Source organism: Capra hircus, chromosome 14, assembly GCF_001704415.2.
Source record: "Capra hircus breed San Clemente chromosome 14, ASM170441v1, whole genome shotgun sequence".
In the NCBI taxonomy this organism is placed as follows: Eukaryota; Metazoa; Chordata; class Mammalia; order Artiodactyla; family Bovidae; genus Capra; species Capra hircus.
Window position 1 is genome coordinate 6,081,107 of NC_030821.1, and position 22,808 is coordinate 6,103,914.

Sequence of the window (22,808 nt, forward strand, 5' to 3'; positions counted from 1 at the left end):
GAAGGGACCCTGCACACTGCTTCTGGCAAGATGCCCCTCCCTCCTGGCCTCCAGCGCCCATTGTGCCAACCATGACCTGAAGAGCAGGGTGGGTCCTGCTCTTCCTCACCAGCTTGGTCTCGATGCCTCTCACTCTAATCTCCGCACGGCTTCTCTGTGAACCCATATTCTGACCACACCCATCTTCTCTCAGATGCCTCTGTCCTTGGGAACTGAGTCATTCATTTGCATCTTCTGAACAATTCATACCTGCATTTTCTGAACAATTCCTCCATGTTTCTATTCTAATGAAACCTTGCTGTCTTTAAGAATCTTACCTCCTCTGCATCCCTCTCAAATGGTTCTTTTCTCTTCCTGATCCACCCCTGGGCTTGGAAGCAGGTGAAGTGTACCCCTAAGTCCTCCTTTCTGTTTTCAGATGACCTTTTCCTACTCCTTAAGACAACCAGCTCTGAATATCAGATCCTTAGACCAGACCACACTGTCCCTTATCCTAGTAATTGTTTTCTCCCCCTTACCTCAGCCCTTACTCCTAAGTTCATACCTTGTCATTATCAATTACAACACCCTCCCTAATCTCAATTTCAGGTACCCCATTTTCTAGTAACAACCCACTTTCCAACTTACTCACTCTAGTAGTAAAACTCCAACAAATCATTCTCCATCGGTACCTTCAATCCACTAAACCTTCCAAGTGTTCAGTGACTTCCATGGCATGAACCCCTCCTCCTCCTTTTGTAGACGTCTTTCCTACTCATCTTTGCCTTGGCCATTCTGCCCCACCATGTGAGCGTTCTTGCTCTTACTTAAGTATGCCTGGCATCCTCCTGGCTCAGGGCTTTCGCACGTGCTGTTCCCCTTCCTGTAGAACCCTTCCTGGTCACTTGTGAGCCCTGCTCCCTCACCTCTTTCAAATCTTCATTCCAGCATCAGTCAGTGAGACCTTTGCTGACCATCCTATTTAAAATTGTACCTCTTTCCCAAGGACATTCTGTCTCCTTTCTGTGCTTAGGTTCCCCCCACCCCCATAAATTTAATTTTTATTTTATATTGGGCTATAGTTGATTTACAATATTGTGTTAGTTTTGGGTGTACAGAAAAGAGATTCAGTTATACATATGCATCCTGCTGCTGAGTTGCTTCAGTCGTGTCCGATTCTGTGCGACCCCATTGACAGCAGCCCACCAGGCTCCCCCGTCCCTGGGATTCTCCAGGCAAGAACACTGGAGTGGATTGCCATTTCCTTCTCCAATGCATGAAAGTGAAAAGAGAAAGTGAAGTTGCTCAGTTGTGTCTGACTCTTCACGATCCCATGGACTGCAGCCCACCAGGCACCTCCGTCCATGGGATTTTCCAGGCAAGAGTACTGAGTGGGGTGCTATCGCCTTCTCCGATACATATGCATACATTCATTCTTTTATAAATTCTTTTCCCATATAAGTTATTACAGAATACTAGATAGAGTTCCCTGTGCTATGCAGAAGGTCCTTGTTGATTATCTGTTTTATATATAGTAGTGTGTATATATGAATCCCAAACTCCTCCTATCCAGGTTTCCTTCCTCCATGCAACTTTCATCTTTGGTAACCATAAGTTTGTTTTCAAAGCCTGTAAGTCTGTTTTGTAAATAAATTCATTTTTGTATCATTTTCTTTAGATTCCATGTGTAAGTGATATCATATGATATTTGTCTTTCTGTCTGATTTATTTCACTTTGTATGATAATCTCTAGTTGCAACTATGTTGGTACAAATGGCATTGTTTTATTCTTTTTCATTCCTGAGTAATATTCTATCATATATATATATATATATCTATCACATCTTCTTTATCCATTCCTCTGTGGAAAGACATATAGGTTGCTTCCATTTCCTGGTTATTATAAACCATGCTGCAATGAACACTGGGGTGCATGTATCTTTTTGAATTGTGGTTTTCCCTGTATGGATGCCCAGGAGAGGGATTGAAGGATCATATGGTAGTTCTTTTTCAGTTTCTTAATGAACCTCCTTACTGTTCTCCATAGTGGCTATACTGATCTACATTCCCACTGACAGTTTGGAGAGTTTGTTTTCTCCACACCCTCTCCGTGATAATCATTTTGACTGGTGTGAGCTGTTACCTCTTTGAAGTTTTGATTTGCATTTCTCTAGTAATTTGTGATTTGAGAATCTTTTCATGTGCCTCTTGGCCATCTGTATGTCTTCTTTGGATAAATGTCTGCTTAGATCTTCTGCCCATTTCTTGATTGGTTTGCTTGTTTTTTAAATACTGAACTGCAAGAGCTGTTTGTATATTTTGGAGATTAGTCCCTTGTCAGTCACGTCATTTGCAAATACTTTCTCCCATTCTGTGTCTTGTCTTTCTGTTTTGTTTAATGATTTTCTTTGCTTTGCAGAAGCTTTTAAGTTTAATTAAGTCCCATTTGTTTATTTTTGTTTTTATTTTGCCTATGTTTTTCTCTAAGAGTTTTCCAGTATCTGTCTTACATTTAGATCTTTAATTCATTTCGAGTTTGCTTTTGCGTATGGTGTTAGAGAATATTCTAATTTCATTCTCTTATATGTAGCTGTCCAGTTTTCACAGCACCACTTATTGAAGAGACCTTTTTTCTATTGTATATTCTTCCTTCTTTTGTCATTGTTTAATTTGCCATTGGTTCATGGGTTTATTTCTGGGCTTTCTGACCTGTTCCATGGATCTACATTTTTGTTTTTGTACCAGAACCATACTATATTGATGACTGTAGCTTTGTAGTACAGTCTGAAGTCAGGGAACCTGATTCCTCCAGCTCTGTTCCCACCCCACCCCTACCCCCTCAGGATTGCTTTGAACCTGTAGATTGCCTTGGTAGTATAGTAATTTTGGTAGTATTGATTCTTCCAATCCAAGAACATCTATTGGCATCAGCTTTGATTTCTTTCATCAACATCTTATAGTTTTCAGAATACAGGTCTTTTGATCCCTTAGGAATGTATATTCCTAGGCCTTTTATTTTCCCTGTTTGGGTTTTATTTTCTTTCTTGTTATTTCCACCCACTGACATGTTAGTTTCAGGAAATCAGGGATTTTTGCTTATTTTGTTCACTGTCTGGAAAAGAACTTGGCATTAACTAGGCTCTCCCTACTAATCACCAAAAGAATGAATGAATCTGGTACGTATTAGAGCACATAGAGGGGTAAAAGTTAATTCATATGAGAAAATATTGAAGTTTAGAGTGGGGAGATTTTCTTCTAAATCTGGGTAGCAGTTAGAACAATGGAGAGATCTGGAAGAACTTCATGGGTGGGTTGGCATTTCATCTGTGATTTGATGGTTACATAGAGTTTTATCATGTAAAGAAGAGACGCCTGACCAAAAAATAGACATTGTCCATGGGTTGAAGTCAGAAAGTAGGGTCAGATGGGACCATTATTGGTACAGGGAAATGAACATGTGCTTGTAATAATCCTTTTATTTCATAATTGAATCTTTTTACTCACTTTTACAAATGGCATAACAAAATTGCAACAGTATTCATCTTTCACATTCCTAGTTTAGTGAAATCTGTGGTTAATCCATTTCTGAAGGACAAGATAAATTTGAAAGTTTCCTGTCAAATTTGGAATATAAATATGGTCCTAAAATGGCACACTTAACCACCGTTTTGCTCTATGAAATCTCAGGAAATGCACTTGTTTATTTCAAAAAGTCCTTCTTTGGGTGGATGCTACTTTTATCAAGCTTGTCCATCATCTTCCTGTTTGAAAAACAATGTATCATCTTTTTTCTTGGATTTTGCCATCACACACACATCTGATGTGATCCTGGATTTTGTTTTGTGTTTTGTATTTCCTCATCTGAGAGAGTTATTGTCTAGAAATGTCAGCTTGTATTTCTTAATGATTTATGTTTATTTGACCTTTGCAATGTCACCATTCTAGTCACAAAAGTTATAGTAGGAAAAATACTGCCAGTTGTAAAAACTCATAGAGGAAAGCATCAAATTTTACTATAGTGTATATGGGTAAAGTGCTTAAAACATGAACTTCAAGTATCTTTTGTCTGATTAGATATAATCAATTTCAGGACAGCATAATGATTAATATCTTCTGAAGATTTTTAAAAATTCTTCCTAGGTAGGTAAAATAATTATTTTTAGTATAGAATAGGTCCAAATTACAGAAAGTATAGATGCTTCTCTTGTTAACATCCTATGTGGCATTTTTCATGTAATGCATAACTGAAATGAAACATAGTATGTTATATTTTATTTTAGGGTTAATTAATACCAGTTAAGCCAAGATGTTCCCTAGACTATGGAGAGGGACCAAGTTACTCCTCTCCTGTGGGTGTACTTGGAGATTTTAGCTCATTTTAATACAACATGTGGTATAGCTGTACATTTTAAAAATGATTTCAAGTTCAAAGTTCTCGTTCTATTTTAAATAAAGGTTTTATTTATCTTTGTCATGGTCTGTGTGTAGGGTTTCCAGATTTGGAAAACACAAGTTTAATTTGACATCAAGTTTAATTTGAATTTCAGATAAACAAAGCATAATTTTTTAGTATAGACATTTCCTAAATATGTCATGGGACACACCTATACTAAAAAATTAGTCATTAACTGGGTGTTCTGTATTTTTTTTGGCAATCTACCTGGATGATAAATTGCAAAAATGGCCCAAATCCTTCCCTCCTCTGTATCTACCCCTTTTGCAGTAACAATTGTTATTTTAAGTCCTTAAGTTTTAATTAGCAAAGGAAACTGATCTAGTCTAACAATGCAAAGGGGAGCTAGGCATTTTTTTAAAACTAGAGGAAAGCTCATAGGTTGTGCTGAGTTTTATAGGCCACAGGTGAAAGTAAGGTAAGAGGTATTTTTTGTAATTAATTTTGAGCAAATAACTCTTGAGGATGACTTCAAGAAATCAGAGGAAATTGCTTGTTGAATACACTTGGGCCCACAGGAAAAAAATTCACTTTTGTAGAAAGACATTGCGTGTTTGGCCATGTAATGTTCATAAAGGGTAGAACGCTTGCTGAGGGCTTCCCACTTTCTAGTTCTTTCTCTGAAGACCTTTTCAGGATACCTTCCTTTTAACCAGCGTTTTGCATACACCTTTGGTGACTGATTACTGAGGTTAAGATTCTGGTGGGGGTGGGGAAAGAACTTTCATATATCTCTGCATCACCAATTAGCCAGTTAGTCAACCACTGCTTGTCAACTAGTCAAATGATTAATGATCATGGGCTCTCAAGGGTCCAGAGAAGAGAGATGGATGGCTTAGCAGTAGTAGAAGAGAGAATAAACAGGGGAAAGCTCAGTTTTTATCTCTGGGGACCACCGGATGTCTGGGTTTTGACTCTTGATCAAGAAAAGGGTGGTGGGATTTATAAGGTGGAGTTTAAAGTGCCAAACTCCATGGGTGACCGCCAGAATCAGTTTTCACTGAAAGTTTTCTAGTGATCTCACTGGTTAGTCAGCCTGCCTCGTATACGTGGCTCCAGGAATATACAATCCCCATTGGGAACCTCAGCTTTGAACTCTCCTGAAGCTTAGGTTCCTTACATAGTTGTGGGTAGTTCAGTCCTAAAACAGATGTGATCAGGTCCTTGTGGGACTAAGGACACTGGGAGTGTGTTCATGGGAGGTTAGGCAGACTTTCCTGTGCTTGCCTGGGCAACTTTTCTCTTTCTCCATGGTATCCATTACCTTTCAATAAAATCCCTGTGAAGTGTGTGTATGCTCTGTGGAGTGTGGTGAGCCCTTTCCAATATCCTAACATAGGAAATCTTTGTACTCATAACGATCAAGGGCAAGTTAGTGAGGAGGGCATGGCATCCCACTCCGGTATTCTTGCCTGGAGAATCCCATGGACAGAGGAGCCTGGAGGGCTACAGTCCATAGGGCTGCAAAGAGTGGGACACAACTGAAGTGACTTAGCATGCACGCATGCAATGCTGGATTTAGTTTGCATTGCCTGGAGAGCACACTGTGAAGGCAAGGAGATGGTGGAAGAAGAAAGTCTTGCAGGGAGATGTGTCAGTGCTGACCTGTAGTACTGAGCAAGTGGAACCAGGGCTGCAGCATGAGTCTGGAGAATTGGCAGGAGACAGCATGTCTGTGGGGAGTTTGGGGACCAGGTTGGGGGCTGTTCTATGCCTGTAGCACTTGGAAACCTTTGTCAGCAGCAGTGAGACTTAATGTTACTTGGAATCGAGTATAGAATATTAGAAGACACATCCTACTTCTTGAGGGGATCTGGGTAAGGAAGAGAAAGCCTGAATGAGCACTTCCTGGGTATTGATGAATTCTCAGCTGAGAGAAATGAAAAGAGTATAGAAGAATGAATGAGACCTGGAGGGCTCCATGCCTTGAAAAGCCAGATATTTTTCAGCAGAAATTTCAACAGGAACTCCAAGGCCTGGCAGAGTGATAATGGTAGACTTGAAGAGTCTGATCCTGGTCTCAGCACTGGGTGGAGGAACACTACACTTCATCTGGGGATTCCATTTACTTTCAGTTCAGTCACTTAGTTGTGTCTGACTCTTTGTGGCCCCATGGACTGAAGCACGCCAGGCCTCCCTGTCCATCACCAACTCCCAGAGTTTACTCAAACTCATGTCCATTGAATTGGTGATGCCATCCAACCATCTCATCTTCTGTCATCCCCTTCTCCTCCTGCCCTCAATCTTTCTCAGCATCAAGGTCTTTTCCAATGAGTCAGTTCTTCGCATCAGGTGGTCAAAGGACTGGAGTTTCAGCTTCAGCATCAGTCCTTCCAATGAACATTCAGGACTGATTTCCTTTAGGATGGACTGGTTGGATCTCCTTGCTGTCCATGGGACTCTCAACAGTCTTCTCACAGTTCCAAAGCATCAGTTCTTTGGCACTCAGCTTTCTTTATGGTCCACCTCTCATATCCACACATGACGACTGGAAAAACCATAGCTTTGACTAGATGGGCCTTTGTTGGCAAAGTCATGTCTCCTGCTTTTTAATATGCTGTCTAGGTTGGTCATAACTTTTCTTCCATTCCCTTAGCTACCTTTTAATGAACACACGCTATTAGTTATGCTATCCTGGGGTGGGGGCAACCCCACCTTATACAAATTTTTTGTTTTTAATCAGAAAATTTTTTTTGAAATTCATAAGGGAAAATGTCTCCCTCATCTATGTTTTTTAACCAATTTCTCACTGTTCTCTTCACATTTTTCACATGTTTAAGCAAAGTATGGAATTGTTATCAACATTGGGTTGTGGGCTTGGTGTCTGCTAGGAACTAGGAGATGATAAGGCCCTGTGGTTTTATATAGAATGAATGAATGTATCAGAGTTTGTTGAAAGAAGTGTGGTCAACATTTGTGGAGATTGTGTGTGTGTGTGTGTGTGTGTGTGTGTGTGTGCACGCGCTCAGTTGCTAAGACATGTCCGACTCTTTGTGACCACATGGACGGTAGCCCGCCAGGGTCCTCTATCCATGGGATTCTCAGACAAGAATACTGGAGTGGGTTGCCGTTTCCTCTTCCAAGGCATCTTCTGGATCCAGGGATCAAACCTGCGTCTCGCATCTCCTGCATTGGCAAGCAGATTCTTTACCACTGAGCCACCTGGGAAGCCCCACAGAAGTTACAAATCCAGTTTTCAACTACTATTCTTCTCTATACCTAAGATGCTGGGAACTCTGTTTGCCATGTACCCAACAAATGAGCTGATATAATTTAAGGTGGGCATTCCACACATTCACCTGCAGCTGTGGCTCCCCTAGTATGGTTATTTCACACCTCCACAGACCTGTCTTATCAGGTCTGCTTCTTGAATCTCCATGAGATACTTCTCATTCTTGTTTCCTGCTTCTCCAACCAACAGCTATCTCCTGCCATAGTTCATGAAACTAAGTATGCTAGTCTCCTGGTGCTGCCATATAGAATAGTATAGTATAGAATAGGGATTTAACAACAGACATTTATCTTCTCACAGTCTGGAGGCTGGAAGTCCAAACTCAGGATGCCTGAACTTTTGGTTTCTCCTAAGGCTACTCAGTGATCAATGCAAAGAAATAGAGGAAAACAATAGAATGGGAAAGACTAGAGATCTCTTCAGGAAAATTAGAGATACCAAGGGAACATTTCATTCAAAGATGAGCACAATAAAGGACAAAAATGGACTGCACTGAACAGAAGCAGAAGATATTAGGAAGACGTGACAAGAATACACAGAAGAACTATACAAAAAAGATCCTTAAGACCCAGATAATCACGATGGTATGATCACTCACTTAGAGCCAGACACCCTGGAATGCTAAGTCAAGTGGGCCTTAGGAAGAATTACTATGAACAAAGCTAGTGGATGTGATGGAATTACAGTTGAGTTATTTCAAATACTAAAAGATGATGCTGTGAAAGTGCTGCACTCAATATGTCAGCAAATTTGGAAAAGGCAGCAGTGGCCACAGGATCACAACAAACTGGAAAATTCTTCAAGAGATGGGAATACCAGACCATCTGCCTTTTGAGAAATCTGTATGCATGTCAGGAAGCAACAGTTAGAACTGGACATGGAACAATAGACTGGTTCCAAATCAGGAAAGGAGTAATTCAAGGCTGTAAATGGTCGCCCTGCTTATTTAACTTATATGCAGAGTACGTTATGAGCAATGCTGGGCTGGATGAAGCACAAGCTGGAATCAAGTTTGCCGGGAGAAATATCAATAACCTCAGATATGCAGATGACACCACCCTTATGGCAGAAAGTGAGGAGGAGCTAAAAAGCCTCTTGATGAAAGTAAAAGAGGAGAGTGAAAAAGTTGGCTTAAAGCTCAACATTCAGAAAACTAAAACTAACATCATGGCATCTGGTCCCATCACGTCATGGAAATAGATGGGGAAACAATGGAAACAGTGACAGACTGTTTTTTGGGGCTCCAAAATCACTGCAGATGGTGACTGCAGCCATGAAATTAAAAGATGCTTACTCCTTGGAGGGAAAGTTATGACCAACCTAGATAGCATATTAAAAAGCAGAGACATTACCAACATTAAAAAGCAGAGACTTTGCCAACAAAGGTCTGTCTAGTCAAAGCTGTGTTTTTTCTAGTAGTCATGTATGGATGTGAGAGCTGGACCAGAAAGAAAGCTGAGTGCTTTGACTCTACTGACCTTTGTTGGCAGAGTAATACCTCTGCTTTTTAATACACTGCCTAGATTTGTCATAGCTTTTCTGCCAAGGAGCAAGCATCTTTTAATTTCAGGGCTGCAGTCACCATCTGCAGTGATTTTAGAGCCCCCCAAAGAAAGTCTGTCGTTGTTTCCCCATCTATTTGCCAAGAAGTGATGGGACCAGATGCCATGATCTTAGTTTTTTGAATGTTGAGTATTAAGGCAACTTTGTCACTCTCCTCTTTCACTTTCATCAAGAGGCTCTTTAGTTCCTCTTCACTTTCTGCCATGTGGGTGGTGTCATCTGCATATCTGAGGTTATTGATATTTCTCCTGGGAATCTTGATTCCAGCTTGTGATTCATCCAGCCAGGCATTTTGCATGATGTACTCTGCATATAATTTAAATAAGCAGGGTGACAGTACACAGCTTTGACGTACTCCTTTCCCAACTTTTAACCAGCTTGCTGTTCCATGTTCAGTTCTAACTGTTGCTTCTTGACCTGCATACAGGTTTCCACCAGGTAAGGTGGTCTGGTATTCCCATCTCTTTAACAGCTTCCCACAGTTTGTTGTGATCCACACAGTCAAAAGCTTTACCATAATTAATGAAGCAGAAGTAGATGTTTTTCTGGAATTCTCTTGTTTTTTCTGTGATCCAGTGGATATTGGCAATTTGATCTCTGGTTCCTCTGCCTTTTCTCAATCCAGTTTGAACATCTGGAAGTTCTCAGTTCATGAACTGTTGAAGCCTAGCTTGGAGGATTTTGAGCATTACCTTGTTAGCATGTAAAATGAGTGTAATTGTGTGGTAGTTTGAACATTCTTTGGCATTGCCCTTCTTTGGGGCTGGAATGAAAACAGACTTTTCCAGTCCTATGGCCACTGCTGAGATTTCCAAATTTGCTGGCATAATGAGTGCAGCACTTTCACAGCACCAACTTTCAGGATCTGAAATAGCTCAGCTGGAATTCCATCGCCTCCACTAGCTTTGTTCGTAGTGATGCTTCCTATGGCCCATCTGACTTTGCACTCCAGGATGTCTGGCTCCAGGTGAGTGATCACACTGTCATGGTTATCTGGGTCGTGAAGGTCTTTTTTGTGTAATTCTTCTGTGTATTCTTGCCACCTCTTCTTAATATCTTCTGCTTCTGATAAGTCCATACCATTTCTGTCCTTTATTGTGCCCATCTTGGCATGAAATGTTCCCTTGGTATCTCTAATTTCTTTGAGAAGATATCCAGTCTTTCCCATTCTATTGTTTTCCTCTGTTTCTTTGCATTGATCACTGAGGAAGGCTTTCTTATCTCCCCTTGCTATTCTTTGGAATTCTGCATTCAAATGGGTATATCTTTCCTTTTCTCCTTTGCCTTTTGCTTCTCTTCTCTTCTCAACTGTTTGTAAGGCCTCCTGAGACAACCATTTTGCCTTTTTGCATTTCTTTTTCTTGGGGATGGTTTTGATCACTGTCTCCTGTACAATGTTATGAACCTCCGTCCATAATTCTTCGGATCTAATGTGTTGAAAGTATTTGTCACGTCCACTAATCCTATGAATAGGATTAGTGCCTTCATAAAAGAGACTCTGGAGGGATCCCTTGCCCATTCAACCCTGTGAAGACACAGTGAGAATGAGCCTTCTAAGAACCATGTTGGGCTTTGATCCTGCACTTCCCAGCCTCCAGACCTGTGAGAAATACACTGTGTTGTTCATAAGCTACCCCGTATGTGGTGCTTTTATTAAAGCAGCCCAAATGGTCTAAGATAGTTGTATTTGAGACAGGCCTGACTTTAGCCATGGCAGAAGGACTGAGAAAGATAATGTGATTAAAGTGGATAGTGGGTAAAAAGTGATTATTTATTTGAATTGAACAGAAAATATGAACTGGATGGTTAGCATTGAAGTTGAAAAGGAAAGGGAAATTAGCAAGATTTAAGAAGGAGACAGGATTTGGTCCACTATATAAACAATGTAAGAATGGCTAATTATTCTTAGATTTGAGTCCGAGAGTCTGGTAGAATGAAGATATTATCTAAAAAAGGATAGTTTGGGAGAGAAAATAAATGACAGAGGAAGAGCATAATGGAGGTTAATTTTACTTTCGTTATAGACTTTAAGGGGAGAACATATTATTCATAAGCTCAGGATTTTTCTCATTTATTTTTTTCCCTATTATTAGACTTTTTAGAGGTCCTATTTTTACCTTTTCTTTCTGGTGCTTGTAATCACTCTCCACAACAAACTCCCGTTTATCAAATAAGCACTATTTAACAATTTCTCTCTGTTTGCTTAACTCTGGAAAAACACCACCCAACCTTTTGTAAAATTTGTCATGTCTCTGTGATACTCTTAATGTTTTTGCATATAAAAATGATGAGTAACAAATGATACATTTTATTCTAGTGATTAATTTATACATGGTTTGCTGAATGTGTCTGTGTTGTAGGCTTTTTGGCTAATATAATTTATTAAAACACTCTCAGCAAAGTGCTGTTACAGTGACCACCTTCTGAGACTTGGAAATAGCCTTATTATACCGAACTTAATGTTATACAGTAATGGCATTTATTAGAATGGAATTCTATATGTATTATTACTTCCGACAGCAGCCTGGCTTTTTTAGCCTCCTCACAGCATGAGACTTTGGTAATTATGCTAATGCTAGCTGATTCATGAGGACAACTTCCTAAAGTGCACTTAATTAACTCGGAGATTTTGTAAACAGCTGTACATGTAGTTTCCGGAAATTGTAGGGATATGTCAATCTGACATGTGTACAGTCTGCCTTCCTAACCTCATCAGTTTTTACTAAAGCTGAAAACAAGAAGCTCAAATTTGGCACCTTCTGAAGCAAATGCCTACAAGTTTCTGAGAAACGTCGCTTCAGTCTCCTGGAAGATGGGGACAATCTGATTTCTCCTGTTTGAGTTTGTTGAGCTAGATGAGACTTTTAAGTTGATATGAATGCAAATATTAAAGCTTGTGTCTTTAGTAAAGGGTACAGCTTTTCCAGGAGAAGGCAACGGCACCCCACTCCAGTACTCTCGCCTGGAAAATCCCATGGACGGAGGAGCCTGGTAGGCTGCAGTCCATGGGATCACTAAGAGTCGGGCACGACTGAGCGACTTCACTTTTGCTTTTCACTTTCATGCATTGGAGAAGGAAATGGCAACCCACTCCAGTGTTCTTGCCTGGAGAATCCCAGAGACAGTGGGCCCCCGTCTATGGGGTGGCACAGAGTTGGACACGACTGAAACTACTTAGCAGCAGCATAGCTTTTCCAACATGTTGCTGCAATGTGATTTTGCTTGTGGGTTTGGGCTTCCCTCTTGGCTCAGACAGTAAAGAATCTGCCTGCAATGCAGGAGACCTGGGTTCGATTCCTGGTCAGGATAAGGGAATGGCAGCCCACTTCAGTATTCTTGCCTGGAGACTCCCACAGACAGAGCAACCTGGGGGGCCACAGTCCATGGGGTTGAAAGAGTCTACTCAACTAACACCTTCAGTTTCACTATTGTCCGTATTGCTGACCAGCTGCGCTCTTCAGAGGACTTCTCTGCAAGGTGGGTTTTATATCCATTGAGTTCATAACGATTGCTTCCTTTAATCCCACCTGGTGGGTTGATCTGATACTTGACCGACTTATAAACCTGGCTTGGACAAAAATCACTTGATGTTTGACATTTTATTAAAATCTCATACTCTCCAAGTAAGAGGTAATAGTCATATACATAGAACATTTAACCAAGACTAACCGTGCAATGCAAGACTTTAACACGCACACACAATTAAGAGAAAAACCTAGTGAATCATTTCAGAGCCAAGACCAACCTAATCAAAACAGAGGGAAGAAACATCATCAAGAAAGTACAGAAGAAAAATAACCTTCTAGGTACCATTAGGAGAATACCAATTGCACAAAGCTGATGACAAGGGAGAATAGGGATTTTTTCCTTAATAATCTTATTGCCACTGCAGAAGATCAGACTCTAAGATATGCCCTAGAAACTAAGCTAGAGATTTTGCCTGTGGTTTCTCAAGGGTGCCGTCAAGGTCTTTTCCTGTCATTAGTTAAACTCTCATCCTGGCTATAATCTCTCGGGGAACTAGCTAGAGACTATCTTAAGATCATCACGTATTTATTGCTTAGCCTTTTCCTTGACTTCGATCGTCAGAACCTCTTCCCCGGCCTCGGCAGAAGGAGCCATGCTGATGATGAGTGATTGACGGGTAGTTCCTCTGGGTAAAACTGCCTTTCTAATTGCCTGGGGCGCTTCCTCCGCTGTAATGGAACTCGTTTGACATTTGGATGCTTCAAGTGGTTTCTCTGCTGTCGCTCTTCCTTTATCTTCAGATTCTTTTCCTTTATCCTCTTCTTCCTGGTTTTCATCTTTTCTCTAGAAGAAAGTTATTGAAAAGAGTTGATTGGTACTGAAATCATAATCGAGGATGTTGGAGTCTTTTGATTAATACGCAATACCTAAGGATCACGGTCAAAAGACTGACGTAATATGGGAATCGTGTCTGCCTTTGACTATCCTTTAACTAAGTTTCCTGATGTACTAGAGAATGGGGTTGAGCTGTCACCCTTGAATTCAGGGTTAGTGTGCGTTACATTTCTGTTCCTGCCAGGGAATTTGCTCCCAATTGGCCCCCATGGTCTCTGAATTATTAGACTTAGTGCTCAAGATGCTTTGCTTTTCAAATATTTACTTATTTATTTTATGAAGATAAAATTTTAAATATTTATCTTTTAATAAAAAGGTATTAGCCCAATACCAGATAATGCTCTAAAAACACTCTAGAAGTATAGTTGCCCTCCTGCATAAGTTCATGGGAGCGTCTCAGGAGAAATTCCTGTCTCCTTCCTGGTATAGTCTCCCCATTTGCCCCATAGGTATTTGGTATAGTTTAGAACCTTTGGCATTTAGTCTCATCTGTAGAAATTTCACATTAAGACGCACACCATGCTCTTTGCTGGTGATGCTTGAGATCAGTTTGACAGAGGCTTGTACAGGGTATGAAGGTGCATATACAGAGTTGAGAACCTTACTTAACACACTGACTTACAGAGCTGTTTTCCCCATAAGTCTTCTACACAAATTATTATTTGCCTGCCAATTAAATGAGGCATCTGGTGTACCCTGACCTCCATCACAGTGTTGTGTGTGTGAAAAAGGAAGAGACAAGTTTGAATCTCTTGAGTGTGATTGACTTCATAATATTTGCTTTACCAATTTTTGGAAAAAGTCACAGATACTCATTTCTTACTGTTTTAGAGACAACATAATAACTAGATTCAGAAAACTTGAATCTCTGCTCTGTTTTTCAGGATCTGCCCTCATCAACTTATCATGAGAATCAAAGAAATATGAAAAAAAAAAGAGAAAAACTAAAACATTTCAGTTTCATGACATTTCTAGGAATTAGGAGACAGCTTGGTGTAGGTGTTGAAGACTGAATTTTTGACTAATAACTTTTGCTCTGTCATTGATGGTGATCTTATCTAAATAATTGATCTGGATCTGTTTATTCAGCTATAAAATGAAAGCTGTGATGTCCTCTGTGAGGTTCCTTCTGACTTAGTGATAGTAATTGAATGAATACTGGTGAAAATGTTTAATGGCTGGTAAAATGTCTTACACATTTACAGGTATATATATGTTTATATATATACAGTTGATCCTCATTATTCATGGTAGTTTTGTTCTACAAACCTGCCATGAGCACTGAACTAGCAAACCCTGCTCTTTGGGGTAATGCAGGTTTAGGATCCTACAAGCCTCTGGTTTTAACATTTTTGTCAACTGCTCAATACATAACCTTGTTTTACATGCATTTCTATTTAGAAACACCTTGTTTAATATGTATGGTTTATTCATTTCATTGAACTCATAGCCAATAGCACTCTGACCCATGCCCGGATGAAGCTTGTCTAATACACGTGTTTCTCTGTAGGGCACACCACTGCATTTTTGCCCTTTGGAACACAGTACTTTGGCACTATGTTTAGGGCCATTTTTAATAGTGGGGGGGGGGAATGCACAAAAATACAAAAAACACGACAATAAATAGACCTTGAAAAGTTCATTCATTCACAGTGTGACAGCTGAAACAAGAAGGCAAAGTGTCTCCTTATTCAAATTCAGCTGAAAACATGTGCCCCCAGCAACTTAAATTTTTCCTACTCTGTACATGTATGCCTGAGAATGACCCCCAAACCCCTTAAATATTGGTTTTGATGTTACAGACACACTTTAGTGAGTAAGCAGTTTCACAAACACAGAAAACACAAATTGAGCCATCAGGGATGCCATATATACTGGTGCTGGCTTTAGTCGCTCAGTCATGTCCGGCTTTTTGTGACCCCATGGACTGTAGCCCGCCAGACTCCTCTGTCCATGGGGGTTCTCCAGGCGAGAATACGGGAGTGGATTGCCATTCCTTTCTCCAGGGTATCTTCCTGACCCAGGGATCGAACCTGGGTCTCCTGCATTGCAGGCAGATTCTTTACCTTCTGAGGAATATAGAATCACACAGAAATCAGTCCAGATTAAAATGGCTACCCACTCCAGTATTCTTGCCTGGAGAATTCCTTGGACAGAGGAGCCTGGCGGGCTATAGTCCGTGGGGTCACAAGGAGTCGGACACTGCTGAGCGACTAGCCCTTTTACCTTTCCTCACATATATATCTATATATATCGTCACAAAACACTAAGACTGTCATAATAAACCCAGGGGGAGTAACTGTGATGGTACATGGGTATATAGTAAATAGTAATAAGTGCTGTGCATAATGTAGCAATATGCATTAGATGAATCCAGATTATCCCAGTGTCTGACACGGGATTAAAGTAGGAGCTCGTCTGAGTATTTCATCTGGAGGTCTCTGTTATAGCCCTCCTTTCCCTCTGTCCCATTACCTGAGCGGTTTGTTCTCTCTTCAACGTGAGTAGTCTTGCAAGACCTGCTTTTCCAGAGCTTCCCAGAAGAGCTTTAAACATTTTGGGTGTTTCTTGTTTCGGTGGGAAGAGAAAGGCAAGTCCTTTGTTTGGGGGGGTTGCCCCTGTGCCTGGAGCCTTGTTCTTTAGAAGCACCCTGTGGGCAGGAGAGAAAGGCCATTTTAGATAGCATTGTGAGGATTCTGGAAAAACTTCCCAGAAATACTATCTTTTCGCCTAGTCTGTGAAGTTTTCAGTGCATGACCACATAAACAATAGTATGTTAGGTGGCTCTCCTGGAAACTGTTGACTGCAGCCATGAGCACAGTGTCATGTGAAGCCAACTCCTCTCTAATGTGTTTTTTTTTTTTCCTCTAATGAGATTTCAAAGGTGGTACCTGGCTTTCTTCATGAGCAGCTTTTCAGAATCTGGATAATGCACTAGAATTTCTTGGAGGGTCTTTTTGTCCAGAGTTAAAAGGTTGGCGAAGCCATGGGCCACCACGTTGGCTGTTCTCCGGTTCCCTCCTCTTGCCGCTAGAAGGCTGTAAGAGAGAAAAGCAAATCTTTGCCACCATTTTCTATCTCCCTCCACCAAAATCTTTTAAAAAATAAATATCACATGTTAGAGCCATTTATACTGCTTCGGTGTCATTCCCTGGAGGTGAGAGTTCAGGTGATTCTGTGGAGAGAGTCAGGATGCGGCGGCAATATAAGTGGCAACAGCTTTTAACATGTTTGGCATCTAACTCCCGCCTCAAATCAAGGCTTTGTAGCCATCAGAGCCTGGGAGGCTCTTCCTCCCGGATTCCAGAAGTGCCGCCTCTCTTTGGTGAGAATCCTCTATTTGCTCTTCCAGACTCACCTTTTATCCCTCCTGACATCTTTGCCTTCCAGGAAGCTGAACTGTGGGTTTGCTTTCTGATTTGGGGTGAGCCAATGGGAAATTAAATTAAAAGATACTTACTCCTTGGAAGAAAAGTTATGACCAACCTAGACAGCATATTCAAAAGCAGAGACATTACTTTGCTGACTAAGGTCCTTCTAGACAAGGCTATGGTTTTTCCTGTGGTCATGTATGGATGTGAGAGTTGGACTGTGAAGAAGGCTGAGTGCCAAAGAATTGATGCTTTTGAACTGTGGTGTTGGAAAAGACTCTTGAGAGTCCCTTGGACTGCAAGGAATCCAACCAGTCCATTCTGAAGGAGATCAGCCCTGGGATTTCTTTGGAAGGAATGATGCTAAAGCTGAAACTCCAGTACTTTGGCCACCTCATGCGAAGAGCTGACTCATTGGAAAATACTTTGATGCTGGGAGGGATTGGGGGCAGGAGGAGAAGGGGACGACAGAGGATGAGATGACTAGATGGCATCACTGACTCGATGGATGTGAGTCTGAGTGAACTCTGGGAGTTGGTGATGGACAGGGAGGCCTGGAGTGCTGCGATTCATGGGGTTGCAAAGAGTTGGACACAACTGAGTGACTGAACTGAACTGAACTGAACGGGAAATATGAGGAGGAAGTCAGAAAGCAGGTAGAGAGTGGTTTTGGAGCATTTATTCCCCCATTCTTGCCCTGCCAGGACTTAGGTTAGCAAAGGCTGCAGTTGCTACCAAAAATCCACAGCCCCTGACATGTGGCCGTCTCCTAGAAGAACAACTCCCGCAGATTTCTTTCTGGGCCCTGATAACACACCCTGCCCTTGTCCCCTTTAGGCTTAGCTGTGAAAACAGCTCCCTTGTAGCTAGCTTTGAGATGTATCAGCATCTCTTGTCGGGTACTCTTAGATTTGTCTTTTAATTTTCTTTGACTGACTTCTGTCAATAATCCCTTTATTAAAGTCTTCTTAGTTAATTTCCTTAAGTGTACATTCCGTTTTGCCTGTACTCTGAATAATAAAGCTCCGACAGCAAATCTTAATGATACTTTGGTAACACTAGGTGGATTCAGTCTCTTCCTATAAGTAATTTCCAGATCAAATTATTTCTCAGAATCATAAATTGCTTTGTAGTACGGTCATTAGGGCTTCCCAGGTGGCTCAGTAGTAAAGAATCTGCCTGCCAAGCAGGAGACATAGGTTTGATACCTGGGTTGGGAAGATCCCCTGGAGAAGGAAATGGCAACCCTTTCTAGTATTCTTGTCTGGAAAACTCCATGGGCAGAGGAACCTTGGCAGGCTACAGTCCATAGGGTTGCAAAGAGTTGAACGTGGCTTAGTGAAACAATAGCAATGGTCATTCACTTCCCACTTCCCACTTGGAATGTTCGAGAATTGTGGGTTTTATATCTCTCAGGATATAGCTGGGGCATTTTGCCTTTTGGAAGTAGCCAATAGATAGTTACCAAATAAATGAACAATTGAGTGAATGAAACAAATGAATATAACTTCTATCATTCAGCAGTAATCTAGAAAATAAGGGTTGGTCTTTGAAAACAAGACAATAAAAAGCACATTTCAAATGTCAAAAAAAAAAAAAAAAAAAAAAACCACTACAGCCTCTGCAGTGAGATGATAACACTCACTGAGATTCAGCCTCTTGGAGTCAACCATTTAGAAATGGAGAAAGAAGTCTCACATTAATGAAAACAATCTCCAGGGGTGGGAAGGACTGAGCAAGCAGTCTGGCAATAGAAATGCTCACGCTTTCACAGCCCTGCCTTTGGGGGCAATGAGATGTGAGAAGCTGCCTGGATCTTGGGCCTGAAGATTGATATCAGACCATGTGTATTTCTCCAGCTGCTGTTGCAGAAAATGGAACATTCTGACTGGCCGTAAATCATTAGAAAACTAACACAGTTTCAGCTGTGACATGTAAAAAGCGTGGAAGTTGTCATTCCTGTCTTTACCACTTGAAAAAGTTGAACACACTGAAAAACCAATGACTTTTCTCAGACCTGTCAGAAAACTGAGGTTGCAAGGTCAACTCCTGCCCCAATCTGGAGAATCAGATGATTTCAGAGGTCATGGCCAAACCTGCTTATCTGGGCAGAAGCCCTTGGAGCTGTAACTGGTAGCGAACACTTAAATGGTAATTTTGACAAATTGCTATAGGTTGAGAGTAAATTATTAAGAGAATGAGAAACTCAGAGGGCCACAATTAGGGGGAAACTGATACTTTTATGGGTTTGACGTTGAGAAATTCCAGCAAATTCTCATGGTTAGAGCCAAGAAAGATCTGCTTGTTGCTCTGGCAGTAAAAGGGGATAATTAATCATTGTTAAAAAACAAAGCAAAACAAAACTCCCAAGGTGTATTTTTTCTCCATCACAAAGGCCTACATCCAGGGAAAAAGATTACCAGAGTCTTATCCACCTTTAGGAAGGGCATTTCTCTCACTCTAGGCACTTCTAGCCTTCCTGTCTTATGTAATAGGATAAGAAGGACCTGTGAAGATCGCATCCCAGGGACATAAGTGCCCTAAAAGGCTGAGATTTAATCCTAAAGTCTGAGCTCTCCCCCATACCTTAGCACCATGTCAAAGGGGCTTCTGTAGATAAAGAGTGGATAATAGTTGCAAAATGCAGACTTGCTCTGAGGAGGATTATCTAAGGAAGGCCAAAGGCAACAGAGGAGATGGAAACAAGGGCGCTAGAGACATTTAGAAGCTCTAGCACCCACAGCTACAGCAAACGGTAAACACAGCTCAGCTCCTAATGAGAGGAATACAACATCTCATTCTAAAACTTTTGCCTCAGTTCCCATTACATCATATAAAACTTTTAACAAAAATTACAAAGCACACTAAAAAACAAGTGAAATACAGCTGGAAGAGCCAAAGAAAGCATCAGAACCAGACTGAGATGTAAAACAGATGTTGGAATTATCAGATAGAGAATTTAAAATAACCATGATTAATATGTTAAAGGATCTATTGGAAAAAGTAGGCATCATTCAAGAACAGATGGGTAATGTAAGCAGAGAGATAAAAATTCTAAGACAGGTTCTAAAGGAAATGTTAGAAATCAAAAATACTGTAGCAGAAATGAATAGTGACTTTGACGGGCTCATCAGGAGACTGAGTATGGCCAAGAAAAGATTACATGAGATGTGTAGAAAGTTCCTGAACTGAAATACAAAGAGAGAAAAAGAAAATAAAAGCAGAACACCGAGAACTGTGAGACATTCTCAAAAAGTATCACACACACACACACACACACACACACACACACACAGAAGCACCTACCAATCTCTAATACTAAAAAAAGAACTTGAAGTAATTATAGCAAAAACTTTCCCAAATTAATGATGGACAACAAACCACAGTTCCAGGAAGCTCAGAGAATACCAAACAGAATAAATTCCTACCCCCATTCCTTAGCATATCATATTTGAATTGCAGTAAACCAAAGACAATCTTGAAAAGAGATAAGAGGGGAAAACATTACTTATAAAGGAATGATAATAAAAATTATGGTGAACTTTTCATCAGAAACCATGCAGGTAAGAAGAGAATGGAGTGAAATATTGTGCCTGAGAGGAACAAAATCATCAACCTAGAATTTTATGCATAGTAAAATTATTCTTGAAAAGTGAAGGAGAGACAAAGATTTTCTCAGAAAACCAGAAACTGAGGGACTTTGACATTAACAGAACTACTTTTTAAAAATGTTGAAAGAATTTCTTTGGGAAGAAGTAGAATGATACAGATTAAAAAACTTCGGTCTATAAAGAGAATGAAAGACATGGGAGAAGGAATAAGTAGAGGTAAATAAAAGTTTTATTTTTCTTATTTTTAATTGACCTAAAGTACAACTTTAAATAAAGTAGCTGTGTATTGGGTGACTGAGCATAGGGATAAGCGAAATGACCGACATTAATGTCTTCAGGGCTGGTACGGAAGGCCTTTATAAGACTCCCGGATTACCTGTTAAGTCAGTCAGTTCAGTTCCTCAGTTGTGTCTGACTCTTTGTGACTCCATGGACCACAGCACGCCAGGCCTGCCTGTCCATCACCAACTCCCGGAGTTTACACAAACTCATGTCCATTGAGTCGTTGATGCCATCCAACCATCTCATCCTCTGTTGACCCCTTCTCTTCCTGCCTCCAATCTTTCCCATCATCAGGGTCTTTTCCAATGAGTCAGTTCTCCCCATCAGGTGGCCAGTGTATTGGAACTTCAGCTTCAGTATCGGTCCTTCCAATGAATATTCAGGACTGGTCTCCTTTAGGATGGACTGGTTGGATCTCCTTGCAGTCCAAGGGACTCTCAAGATTCTTCTCCAACACCACAGTTCAAAAGCATCAGTGCTTCGGTGCTCAGCTTTCTTTATGATCCAACTCTCACATCCATACATGACCACTGAAAAAATCATAGCTTTGACTATACACAACTTTGTTGGCAAAGTAATGTCTCTGCTTTTTAATATGCTGTCTAGGTTGGTCACAGCTTTTCTTCCAAGGAGCAAACATCTTTTAATTTCATGGCTGCAGTCACCATCTGCAGTGATTTTGGAGCCCTAGAAAATAAAGTCTGTCACTGTTTCCATTGTTTCCCCATATATTTGCCATGAAGTGATGTGTGATAGTGGTGTAGTGTAAATGTGAAGGTAAACTTTTTTAAAATGTGTATTGCAAACACTGAAATTTTTTGCAATGAATCATAATAGATACGTTAAGAGAAAAACAGAATTATATAAAATGCTCAATTGAAACCAGAGAAGGCAAAAAATAAATAAATAAATAAAATAGAAGGAAGAATACCTTACTGTTAGGCCACTGTAAGGCATGAGACTTCTACCTGAACTTCATGGTAAATTTGAGTCCAAGACTATTCAGGTCACTTAAGAATGGATTTACTCCTCCCAGATGGAAACTATTTCTTTGGAATCCACACATGTTGACCATGTTAATGCCCACTTATTTTGTTCAAGATTTCACATTAAAAACTTAAAAGTTTGTTCCTCCATGGCCAAAAAAACCCTATTTACTTTATAGTCCTTTCCTGAAGTTCTCCCCAAGACAAGCTCTGCCTTCAATTTCTTTTCTTTTTTGAGGAAGAAAAAGAAATTTTACTGTACCATTCATCTATTTATCGTCTATCTTCCTGCCTATCTAGAAATGGATGTTAACATTTGAAGGACAGTGATTGGATGAGTCTATTTCATTCACAGTCCCATCTCCTTGGAATAGAGTAATCCACTGGCTAGGCAGGGCTAGATGGCATTGAGGGGCTTAATTTGGACCTGAGATTGTCTCTGTGTGTGTCAGACTATGAGAGCAGAAGAGAAAATAACATATTTAAATGTCAAGTTATTTTGAGATTTCTTAAGCTTTAATTAAAGTTGCCTACAGGTTACACATTTGGAGCGCCTGATGAGTTTTTGAACGGAAGAAATTGTCTGCCAGATGGATTTTGCCCAAACTCTCTCAGCAATGTTTAAAATAGCATCTTTCTTTCCTTCTGTCCACAAAATGCTTCTCCAGCATTCCACCAATGGAAAGTTTCACTCGCTAAATAGCTTAGTAAGAAGATCTCTAAATATTTCCAAGCTCACAGAGTTTCAGAAATAGCACGTGCTGGAGGGTGAACAGCTGAGGTTAATGATAAGTGTCCCCAGGTCAAAAATAGTGAATAGAGCAGCAGCTCGGAAAACAATGGAATGGATTCTAATTCCAGGTCTGCCTCTGTTTGCTGGGACCTTAAACAAGAACTTAAGGACCTTTTAGATGTTTACTCCAATCACATAAGTAATTATTGAGCACCTATCATGTTTTCAGCAGGCCT

General features: G+C 40.6%; 1 protein-coding gene across 1 annotated transcript in view; it reads right to left on the minus strand.

The window, feature by feature from the left end:
• CNGB3 (cyclic nucleotide gated channel beta 3) overlaps nucleotides 13,281-22,808 on the minus strand; it is a 183,556-nt gene continuing 174,028 nt past the window's right edge. Inside the window, exons 16-18 of the mRNA XM_005689259.2 lie at nucleotides 16,481-16,627; nucleotides 16,065-16,239; nucleotides 13,281-13,538 (exon numbers count right to left, since the gene is read on the minus strand). Of these exons, the coding sequence (XP_005689316.2) occupies nucleotides 13,281-13,538; nucleotides 16,065-16,239; nucleotides 16,481-16,627 (580 nt within the window). The remainder of the gene's footprint in view (nucleotides 13,539-16,064; nucleotides 16,240-16,480; nucleotides 16,628-22,808) is intronic.